The sequence below is a fragment of the Theropithecus gelada genome, chromosome 11 (genome assembly GCF_003255815.1).
Source record: "Theropithecus gelada isolate Dixy chromosome 11, Tgel_1.0, whole genome shotgun sequence".
NCBI classification, from domain to species: Eukaryota; Metazoa; Chordata; class Mammalia; order Primates; family Cercopithecidae; genus Theropithecus; species Theropithecus gelada.
Genome location: NC_037679.1, coordinates 70776667 through 70788697, shown reverse-complemented (window position 1 = coordinate 70788697; position 12031 = coordinate 70776667). Strand labels below are relative to the sequence as shown.

Below are 12031 nucleotides of genomic sequence, written 5' to 3'. Positions count from 1 at the left end.
CTGTTTGTCTTGCTTCTCATTGAAAATTCAAGCAGCTAGTCACATAAATTTCATAATTAACACAAAATAAGATGACTATGGAAATGTAGGGAGAAACCCTAAGGAAAGCTAGAGCTACAAATGTAAAAAGATTACAGAGAAATATGTTGCACTAGTGGCTCGTGCATGGGAGGGGGTTCAAAAAATAGTGACTATTACCTTAATGGTGTGAATACCAAGGCTGGCAGCTGCTTTTAGATTTGGTCCAAGGTCATCAAGAAAGATAGACTCAGAGGGCTGCAGGCCGAGCCGCTCCAAGCACAGCTTGTAGATCCTAGGGTCTGGCTTACAGATCCCTTCCACGCAGGACTCCACGACCTGATGGAGGGACGAGAATGAGAGATGAATGTCCCTAAAGGTGGGGCTCCCACACGCATGCTGGTAAACTTTTTGAAAGGAAAAGCATAAGAAGGACAGTTGAGATTTATTATAACAAGTAATTTAAGATTGTTATGATATAAAATGATGTTGCCTTCTTAAATTGAGGAATTTGACAATACTGGGTTACAACATGGGGGCAAACTCGAGAAACCAAAATGTCTGTTTCAGACACTGTGACCCTGTTGCAAACAAGCAAAGCTATAATGGGCCTCAGTGTCATCATCAACAAAATGGGAAGAATATTAATAGTCATCTTACCTATCTTAGCTCAGTAAGTTGTGAAACTTAAATGAAACTTAAGTGAGTTCCAAAATGACAAAGCATTTGGCTAATGGCACATCTTGGGGCTAAACAAAGCAGAAGAAAACCTGTACATGTCAGCTTTATGGGAAGTAGTTCGCCATTTTTTTTTTTTTTTTTTCAGAAAGAAGACACTGTCACAGGTATAAAATAAATACGAACTTAGTGTTTATATTAGAGGTTTAAAAACCCATCCATACTCCATTTAGACAGAAATTCCATGGGAGGGCTGACACTGTTCCTGACATGCTAAGAGGCTCCTATACTCTGATGACCTTGCTTCAGCCACGTATCTGATCTGCAATGGGTGGAGGGTGCTGGTGAGAGTACAGGAGAACCCGGGAAAGCCTTCTCAGTGTCAGGCTGTCTCTGATCCACTGATTCCCCGAAAGTCCTTTTAGTGTCCCCAGGGCTTAATCTCCTATAGTGTGGGCCCAAGACAGCCACATAGCCTATAACCAATACCCTCTGATCTGCCCTAAGAACAGAACTAAATCTCTGACTTGCCATTTGGAATGACCCAGGCTCTCCAAGGCCAAGGACAAATCCAATGGCCCCTCTCTCTATCCCACACTTGCATTCTGGGTTGGGTGAGAACTGCCCTTTCAGGTAAATAAATGTCCAGAATAAACTGGACCTTTCTACTTTCTCTTGTCTTCTAAGGACCTGAATGAGCTAAAAAAAAAAAAAAAAAAAAAAAAAAGTCTAAGAAGCTACCCTAAAGAAAACGTCAATAGTGAGAAGTACAGAAGCAGGGTGTCTCAGACACCGATCGATGTAACGTACCAGATGGAAGCGGCAGAGCTGTACTGGCTGAGACAAGAGACAGGAAAGTGGAGGGAACTGTGGGGGATGGGGCAAAGTTCCAGGAAGCAGACAGCTCCTCTCACTAGGTGAATTATATTTGGGAGAAGTAAAATAAATTCTTAAGATTTGTTTGATAAGATCTCTAGCCTTCTTTTTCTGTTCTATTTTGCACATGATGGCATGAACTTATTCAGGGTTTCTATTACTTTCTTGGCAAACCAGGAACTGTGGGAACAAGGCCAGTGTTTTTCCAAATGTGGATCAGATAAAAATGATTTTATTTACCAAGGCTCTATCCCAGGAGGATGGAGGGGAAGCCTCCTTCTCAAGGTAAGCATGACGGAGGCTGTGTGGTAAGACAGAAGCATGGACAGAATCCGAAGTCCAAGTCCCTCACTGCATCTTGGGGTGTCTCACCCCAGCTGCACGGCAGAATCACCTGTGGAGCTTTTTTGAAATACACATGCCTGGATCTCAACTAGACATACTCAACAAAAGCCTCCAGGGAAACAGACCCAGAATCTTTACAAACTTCCAGGTCATGTGATGTGTAGGCAGAGTTGAAAATCTTTAATCTCACTGGCCCAACGAAGGGTACAAATACAGCCAGGCATAGGCAGATGTAGGGCTAAGGGAATATGCCACTTCCTGGAGTCCAGCCAAAGTAGCTCTTCCAAAGATGGAAAGAATCAGAAAGGGGCTCTGGTAGCAAAATGTCCAATACTTGAGTTAGCAGAGAAATTTCATCCAATGTGTTCCAGAGGTTACCATGACTCTCACTATATTTGGTGAGCTGTTCCCTTTTGCACTGACTCGGAATATCTTTGGAGCAATGGGCCAGGGGAAGGGTTCTTCTGATCCATCACAACTCTAAAAGGTGCTGGAAGATCAACTGCCAATCTGGGCTTTGGAGTCTCTAAAAGGAATTATCACTGCTGTTGCTTATAAGACAAAAACAAACATTTTTAAAGTATCCAAATAGGGCCGGGCATGGTGGTTCATGCCTGTAATCTCAGCACTTTGGGAGGCTGAGGTGGGTTGATCATTTGAGGTCAGAAGTTTGAGACCACCCTGGCCAACATGATGAAACCCGGTCTCTAATATTAATAAAAAACAAAAACTAGCCAGGCATGGTGGCATGCACCTATAGTCTCAGCTACTAAGAGGCTGAGGCACAAGAATTGCTTGAATCTGGGAGGTGGAGGATGCAATGAACTGAGACTGAGCCACTGAACTCCAACCTGGGCAACCGAGAGAGACCCTCTCTCAGGGAAAAAACAAAGAGAGTACCCAAATAGGGGCCAGGCATGGTGGCTCATGCCTGTCATCCCAGCACTTTAGGAGGCCGAGGTGGGTAGATTACTTGAGGTCAGGAGTTCAAACTTTGGAGTCTCTATCCCAGGAAGACGGAGGGGAAGCCTCCTTCTTCCCTGGCCAACATGGTGAAACCCTGTCTCTACTAAAAATTCAGGGGTGGTAGTGCCAGGGGCAGTGCATGCCTGTAATCACAGCTACTCAGAAGGCTGAGACAGGAGAACTGCTTGAGCCTAGAAGAGGGAGGTTACAGTGAGCCGAGATGGTGCCACTGTACTTTAGCCTGGGCAACAGAGCAAGATTGTCTCAAGAAAAAAAAAAAAAAAAAAAAAAAAAAAAAAAATATATATATATATATATATACACACACACACACACACACACACACACACATAAAAATAGGCCAGGCACGGTGGCTCATACTTGTAATCCCAGCACTTTGAGAGGCTGAGATGGGCGGATCACTCGAGGTTGGGAGTTGAAGACCAGCCTGGCCAACACGGTGAAACCCCGTCTCTACTAAAAATATAAAAATTAGCTAAGCATGGTGGCACACGTCTGTAATTCCAGCTACTCAGGAGTCTGAGGCATGAGAATGGCTTGAATCTGGGAAGCGGAGGTTGCAGTGAGCTGAGATTGCGCCACTGAACTCCAGCCTGGGTTACAGAGCGAGACTCCATCTCAAAATAAATAAATATAAATAAATAAGTAAAGTACCCAAATACAGCCAAGCATGTCAAAACTATAGGTTTATCACATGACAGGTTGGGATACACACATGGAGCAGATGGATTTAGTACGGAAGTAAATCAGGCCAAGAAAGGCAGTAAAGTTTTATTGGACAGCACTGGTCTAGGAATTAATGTCACAGAAATAGAAGGCAACATAGTTCGTCTTAGAAAAGGCCAAAGGATCCATTAAGATGTAAGGGCTGATAGAGATGCTTGTGTTATATGAAGACTAAGGTTCGAATTTAGAATGTAAAGCTGAAGTGTCAACCGGTTATCAAATGCCATAAATGTCTGACCTTGCTAAGAACACAGTGTTATTTTAAAAGGTCTGTTTTCAACCTATTGCATTTAAACCTAACTTAGTCAAGTGTCTGAAGGAAAAACTCCCTCACTCAAGACCTGTTAGAAGGCAGCATTTAACGCTGCACCCTGAAGCGAGGGCACAGATTCTGTTCCAATGGTTTTCAATTAGCTCAAGCTTACCACATCAAACTGTTTCCGGTCCAGGGGCAAAAAGCTTTTCTGGTTGGGAAGATAAAAATTATTGCTCAAGACTGCAGTCTGAAGACCTTTTGCCCGAATTTGAGTTATGGCCTCAGTCATCACTGGGAACTGCTTTGCCACTCGCTCACTGGTCAGCAGAGAGAAAAATGAGTCCACAGGCACGGAGGTTTTTGACTAAAAACAGGAGAGGGCAGGGGAGAACAGCAATCATTAAGAGTGACAAACACTCATGGCCAACAGAAAAAAAACAATAAGCTTATTCCTGGAGTCCTTCTGCTCTCTGGCTACAGGAGCCGAGGCTCATAGCTTGCTGCCTGCAGGAACTGTGTTTCTCACTTCCTCAGCCCCTGTGCTGAACTCTCATATAAGATTTTTAAAAGTTACCTAGGACTAGAGTTATAGGCTAGGCACAGCGGCTCACACCTGTAATCCCAGCACTTTGGGAGGCAGAGGCAGGCAGATCACAAGGTCAAGAGATCGAGACCTTCCTGGCCAACATGGTGAAACCCTGTCTCTACTAAAAATACAAAAATTAGCTGGGGCTGGTGGTGCATGCCTGTCCAGCTACTCGGGAGGCTAAGGCAGGAGAATCACTTGAACCCGGGAGGCAGAGGTTGCAGTGAGCTGAGACTGCTCCACTGTACTCCAGCCTGGGTGACAGAGCGAGACTCTGTCTCAAAAAAAAATTTTTTTTAAAAACAGTAAACCATACCCATTAACAGTCACTCCTCATTTCCCCCAAGTCTCCCTGTACTAGAAAACCACCAGTCTACTTTCTATCTCTATGGATTTGCCTATTCTGAACATTTCACACAGATGGAATCACATACCATGTGGTCTTTTTGACTGGCTTCTTTCACTTTGCATGTTTTCAAGGTTTCCTATTATATATACACATATATGTGTATATATATAAATTGTGGAAAATATATGTAACACAAAATTTACCATTTTAACCTTGTTTTTTGTTTTTGAGATGGAGTCTCACTCTGTCACCCAGGCTGGAGTGCAGTGGTGTAATCTCGATCTCAGCTCACTGTAACCTCTGCCTCCCAGGTTCAAGCAATTCTCCTGTCTCAGCCTCCCAAGTAGCTGGGATTACAGATGCCCACCACCACGCCTGGCTAAACTTTATATTTTTAGTAGAGATGGGGTTTCACCATGTTGGCCAGGCTGGTCTTGAACTCCTGACCTCAGGTGATCCGCCCACCTTGGCCTCCCAAAATGCTGGGATCACAGGCATGAGCCACCGCACTTGACCATTTTTAAGTATACAGGGCAGTGGCATTAAGTACAGTCATGTTGTCGTGCAACCATCACCATCACCACCATCTACCTACAGAACTTTTCTTACTATATTTTAAATTATATTTTAGTAGACCCACTACAGTTACATGAGCTATATAAAGAGCTTAGAACAGTGCACAGTACAGAAAAAAATGTTCAATATTATTATTGTTTTAAATAAGCTGTTTTATCAAAGCCATTATGTAGACAGCTCCTGTTTTGGTATCTGTTGGAGGGGAGCTTTCAGGTTGCTGAATGCATGGAGGTGCTGGGAGAAGGGTGGCAGGCCCAGAAAGGGTACAATGGCTCTAAAACCTTTGCCCCCAGGTATCTTGTTATCTGGCTGTTCTTTCGTATCCTTCATAATATCCTTTATAATACACTAGAAAACATTAAAAAAATATATGCTGGCTGGGCGCGGTGGCTCAAGCCTGTAATCCCAGCACTTTGGGAGGCCGAGACAGGCGGATCACGAGGTCAGGAGATCAAGACCATCCTGGCTAACACGGTGAAACCCCGTCTCTACTAAAAAAATACAAAAAAACTAGCCGGGCAAGGTGGCGGGTGTCTGTAGTCCCAGCTACTCAGGAGGCAGAGGCAGGAGAATGGTGTGAACCCGGGAGGCGGAGCTTGCAGTGAGCCGAGATCCCGCCACTGCACTCCAGCCTGGGTGACAGAGCAAGACTCCGTCTCAAAAAAAAAAAAAAAAAAAGAAAAAAAAAAAAATATATATATATATATATGTATATATATATATGTGTGTGTGTATATATATATATATATGTATATGCTGGAGGAACTTAGTAAAGATTTTTTTTTTTTTTTTTTTTTTGAGACAGAGTCTTGTTATGTTGCCCAGGCTGCAGTGCAGTGGCATGGTCATGGCTTGCTGAAGCCTCAGTCTCTAGGGCTCAAGCCTCAGCCTCCTGAATAGCTGGGACCAGAGGTGTGTGCCACCATGCCTGGCTAATTTTTTTGATTTTTAGTAGAGATGAGGTCTGGCTATGTTGCCTAAGCTGGTCTCAAACTCCAGAGTTCAAACAGTTCTTCTATCTCAGCCTCCCAAAGTGCTGAAGTTACAGGCGTGAGCCACCACACCTGGCTAAGAATATTTTTAGTTATTCATATATAAATTGAACACCTAGGGGTGAAATAAATAACTTTTTTTTTTTTTTTGAGACAGAGTTTCGCTCTTGTTGCCCAAGCTGGAGTGCAATGGCATGATCTCAGCTCACTGCAACCTCCACCCCCGAAGTTCAAGCGATTCTCCTGCCTCAGCCTCCCAAATAGCTGGGATTACAGGTGTGCACCACCACAGCCAGCTAATTTTTTGTATTTGTAGTAGAAACGAAGTTTCACCATGTTAGCCAGGCTGGTCTCAAACTTCTGACCTTAGGTGATCCACCCTCTGGCCTCCCAAAGTGCTGGGATTATAGGCATGAGCCACAGCGCCTGGCCTAAGAAATAACTTTAAAACATGTAATGGGTTATAAGGTTTCACTTTATTTTCAGTTTAACTAACTTATACATGAATGTTGCAACCACTACTCAAGGCAAAAAGAAAAATATGGAAATGTAGGTATGTTTATCACTCACCATTTCAGAGCATAGTCTCCCAAATTCTCGTAAAAAACCCTCTGCTGTTATTTCTGCTCTCATAAATCTCATCCAGGGCCCATTTTCACCACCTTCCATCAAGGCCTTTAAAATAGTTCCAGAAGGGATACGATTCTGTACCTCCCATTCTATAGGAAGTAAAATATGCAAAAGTGGAATACATTGATACATGATGGGGTTTAGGGAGCTCAGGAAAATTACCATACCAGTTCCTATGGCCTCGCCGTACTGCCAGGGTGGATGCTGTTGGAAATTTGCAGACATTCACAAAATGCAAAATCTCAACCTTAGACACCCAGAGGAAGAACAATACTAATTTGTACGACAGAGAGCACACTGCTGTGAAGCATCAGGTCCTTAGTGCTTGCTTGAGAGGACTCTGGGCACTGCATGATGAATTTTCTTCCTTGGTCTCATATTCACCAGATCATATGTTAGGTCACTTACCTGGACCTGGCAGAGACTATGGAAGCACATGAAGGAATAAGCCAGATCCTGGTGGTCCCCAAAACATGCCCTTCCTTCTATAAGCTATAGTAATTCTTCACAGCATGGAATGGATACACTGAAATGTTTGCCTGAAATGCTGTCTTTGTGGATAAGGAAGGAAACGTCTTTTTTTCAGAAAAAGGCTCACTCAGTCACCCAGGCTGGAGTGCAGTGGTACAGTCTCAGCTCACTGCAACCTCCGCCGCACAGGTTCAAGTGATTCTCATGCCTCAGCCCCACAAGTAGCTGAGATTACAGGCATGCGCCACCAAGTCTGGCTAATTTCTGTATTTTCAGTAGAGACGGGGTTTCACCATGTTGGCCAGGCTGATCTCAAACTCCTGACCTCAGGTGATCCGCCTGCCTCAGCCTCCCAAGGTGCTGGGATTACAGGTGTGAGCCACTGCGCCTGGCCAAGAAGGAAATTTCTGTCCACAAAGAGATAAGGCAGTGGATGGATCAGCATCAGTATCTGTGGAATACTGGGAACATTTGTGCAAGGATTGTTTCTCCTCATCCACAGTTGCTTTTTCTGTCTACAGTACAGATGCTGGGGGCAAACATATACATACAACATTCGTAATTATATATCTAAGACAAAATACACTTTACATATAGCTTTTGTTTTGGAATTAAAACACCTTTGTTGTTTTTTTCTGATAAAGTAGTGCCTGTGCATTGAAAATTTTTCAGACAATATATTTCATAGAAAGTTATACAAAAGAAAGTAGGCTGAGTACAGTAGCTCACACCTATAATCCCAGCACTTTGGGAGGCCGAAGTGGGAGGATTGCTTGAGGCCAGGAGTCTGATACCAGCCTGGGCCACATGATGAAACCTTGTCTCCAGAAAAAATTTAAAAATTGCTTGGCGTGGTGGCATGCATCTGTAATTCTAGCTACTTGGGAAACTGAGGTGGGAGGATCACTTAAGCCCAGCAGTTTGAGGTTGCAGTGAGCTATGATGGTGCCACCGCATTGCAGCCTGGGGACACAGAGCAAGACCCCATCTCTTTTTTTTTTTTTTTGAGACGGAGTCTTGCTCTGTCGCCTGGGCTGGAGTGCAGTGGCTGGATCTCAGCTCACTGCAAGCTCCGCCTCCCAGGTTTACACCATTCTCCTGCCTCAGCCTCCCGTGTAGCTGGGACTACAGGCGCCCGCCACCTCGCCCAGCTAGTTTTTTGTATTTTTTAGTAGAGACGGGGTTTCACTGTATTAGCTAGGATGGTCTCGATCTCCTGACCTCGTGATCCGCCCGTCTCGGCCTCCCAAAGTGCTGGGATTACAGGTTTAAGCCACCGCACCCGGCCAAGACCCCATCTCATAAAAAAAAAAAAAAAAAAAAAAAGAAGAGGAAGGGGAAGGAAGGAAGGAAGAAAGGAAGGAAACAGGACAAGCAATCCTATCTTTCAGAAATAGCCAATGTTAACAATCTGGTATATGTCCTTTGAAAATAACGAGACTGTTAAAACTCAATCCAAAAAATACTTCTTTAATTTTAGAGCTAAAGCATATAGCATTTTTCACAGCCCCGGAGTTGGTAAGCATGTGAGGAAACTGGCACCTCATATGCTGTTGATGGGAGCGTAAACAAGCACAACCTCTGCAGATACAGCAATTTGATAATTTCTGTCAAAATCTGAAATGCACATACATTTGATGTAGTAATTCTACTTCCAGAAATTTCTTCCATATATATTTATGAAAGTAAGCAAAGGTTATGTACAAGGCTGTTTGTGCAGAATTGTTCATAATAAAAATAACTAGAAAAGTTAAATGTATATTAATAAGGTGCTTATTACATCAATTATGATATATTCAGATAACGGAATACCACACAGATGTTAAAACATATAAACTTGCCCAAAGGTCAGCAAAATATGGTTTGGGGGCAAATCTGTTTCCTGTCTATTTTTTTAAGAGATGGGGTCTTGCTGTGTTGCTCAGGCTGGCCTTGAACTCCCGGGCTCAAATGAACCTCCACCTCAGTCTCCCTAGTAGCTGGAACTATAGGCACACACCAGCATGCCCGGCTCTACCTATTTTCGTAAATAAAGTCTTATTGGAACACAGCCACACTTGTTTACTATTGTCTATTATTGCTTTCTTGCTGCAATGGTAGAAGTTAATAGTTATGACTGAGAGTATGGCTCACAAGGCCTATCTAGCCTTTCTTTATTTTTTTTTTAAGATGGGGTCTTAAAATACAAGTAGCATTTACAACAGCAAAAAAAAAAAAAAAAAAAGATGGGGTCTTGCTGCTGCCCAGGCTGGGGTGCTGTGGCACAGTCATGGCCCACTTCAGCCTCAAGCTCCCAGGATCAAGTGATCCTTCTGCCTTAGCCTCCTGAGGAGCTGGGATTACAGGTGCGTGCTACCATGCCGAGGAATTTTTTTATTTTTTGTAGAAATGGGGATCTCACTATGTTGCCCAGGCTAGTCTCAAACTCCTGGCCTCAAACAATCTCCCACTTCGGCCTCCCAAACTGCTGGGATTGTTAGGCATGAGCCATCGCATCCACTATGTCTAGCCCTTTACAGAAAAAGTTTGCTAAGCCCCAAACTAGATGGTAGACATATGCCAACTGATATGAAAAAGATGGCAAAATATCATACTGAGTCAAAAAAAGGTATGGAACTGTCTACAGCATATGATCCAGTTTGTATACACACACACAGACACACACACTCACACACACACACACGGGCAATTTTTTGAAAATAAACAAGAAACTTTTCACAATGATAATCACTGAAGTCTGGAATCAACTGGGAAAGGGTCGAGGTGGCAGCAGGAAATTTCCTCTGTATTTTATACTCTTTTAGCAGTTACTATTCAATAAATGGGGTTGGCATAACTAGGTTTCAATATGGAATAAAAATTAAATTAAATAATCTTTCAGGCCATCACAAAACCAATTCCCAATACAGTAAATATCCAAGTCAGAAAAATAAAATTCTAAAAAATTGAAAACAATACAGAAGGCTAGGCATGGTGACTCATGGCTAAAATCCTAGCACTTGGGGAGGTGGAGGTGGACAGATTGTTTACACTCCCAAGTTCAAGGCCAGCCTGGGTAACATAGTGAAACCCTATCTCTACAAAAAATACAAAAATGAGCCAGGTTTGGTGGTGCAAGCCTGTAGTCTCAGCAACCTGTGAGGCTGAAGTGGGAGGACAGCTTGAGCCTGGGAGGCAGAGGTTGCAGTGAGCCAAGGTCACTCCACTTTACTCTAGCCTGAGTGGCAGAGTGAAATTTCATCTTGAAAGAAAAACAAAACTTTGGTACAGCTAAAACCATTATCAATAAAATCAAAAGACAATGCATAAATGAGAAAATATTCGCAAGTGATACAACAGATAAAAGGTTATTACTGGCCGGGCGCAGTGGCTCACGCCTGTAATCCCAGCATTTTGGGAGGCAGAGGCAGGAGGATTACCTGAGGTAGGGAGTTCAAGACCAGCCTGACCAACATGGAGAAACCCCGTCTCTACTAAAAATATAAAATTAGCCGGGCGTGGTGGTGCATGCGTGTAATCCCAGCTACTTAGGAGGCTGAGGCAGGAGAAGTGCTTGAACTTGGGAGGTGGAAGTCGTGGTGAGCCAAGATTGCGCCACTGCATTCCAGCCTGGGCAACAAGAGCAAAACTCCATCTCAAAAAGAAAAAAAGGTTATTACTGAAAATCAGCAAGAAAAGTGAGCAATTCATGGAAAAACTGAACGACCAATAATATTTAAAAAAAAAAAAAAAAGAAAGGCTCACTACTCAGGAGGCAGGAGGATCACTTCAGACTAGGAGTTTGAGACCAGCCTGACAGCCTGGGCAATACAGCAAGATGATCTCTCAGAAAACAAACAAACAACAACAACAACAACAAAACAAAGCCAGCCAGATGCAGTGGCTTGTGCCTATAATCCCAGCACTTTGAAACCCTGAGGCAGGTGGGTTATTTCAGGTCAGGAGTTCGAGACCAGCCTGGCCAACATGGTAAAACCCCATCTCTACTAAAAACATACAAAAAATTAGCCAGGCGTGGTGGTACACGCCTGTAGTCCCAGCTACTAGAAAGGCTGAGCCATGAGAATAGCCTGAACTAGGGAGGCAGAGGTTACAATGAGCCGAGATCACACCACTGCACTCTAACCAGGGTGACAGAGTGAGACTCCGACTCAAAAAAAATAAAAAATAAAAGGCTCAAACTCAGTCACAATCAGGCAAATGAACATTAAAATAACAGAAAGAAAAAAAAAAAAAAGGCCAGGCCCGGTGGCTTACGCCTATAATCCCAGCACTTTGGGAGGCTGAGGCGAACGGACCATGAGGTCCGGAGATTGAGATCATCCTGGCTAACACAGTGAAACCCGTCTCTACTAAAAATACAAAAAATTAGCAGGGCATGGTGGCAGGCGCCTGTAGTCCCAGCTACTCAGGAGGTTGAGGCAAGAGAATGGTGTGAACCCAGGAGGCGGAGCTTGCAGTGAGCCGAGATGGCATCACTGCACTCCAACCTGGGCAACAGAGCAAGACTCTGTCTCAAAAAAAAAAAAAGAGAGACCAAC

At 43.7% G+C, this 12031-nt stretch overlaps 1 protein-coding gene across 2 annotated transcripts in view; it reads right to left on the bottom strand.

The window, feature by feature from the left end:
- Positions 1-12031, bottom strand: part of ACAD10 (acyl-CoA dehydrogenase family member 10) — a 70253-nt gene that overhangs the window by 44726 nt on the left and 13496 nt on the right. For both annotated transcript variants that reach the window (XM_025401178.1, XM_025401180.1), the window contains 3 exons: positions 6960-7108; positions 4056-4250; positions 199-357 (listed from right to left, as the gene is read on the bottom strand). In XM_025401178.1, coding sequence (XP_025256963.1) covers positions 199-357; positions 4056-4250; positions 6960-7108 — 503 coding nt within the window. The remainder of the gene's footprint in view (positions 1-198; positions 358-4055; positions 4251-6959; positions 7109-12031) is intronic.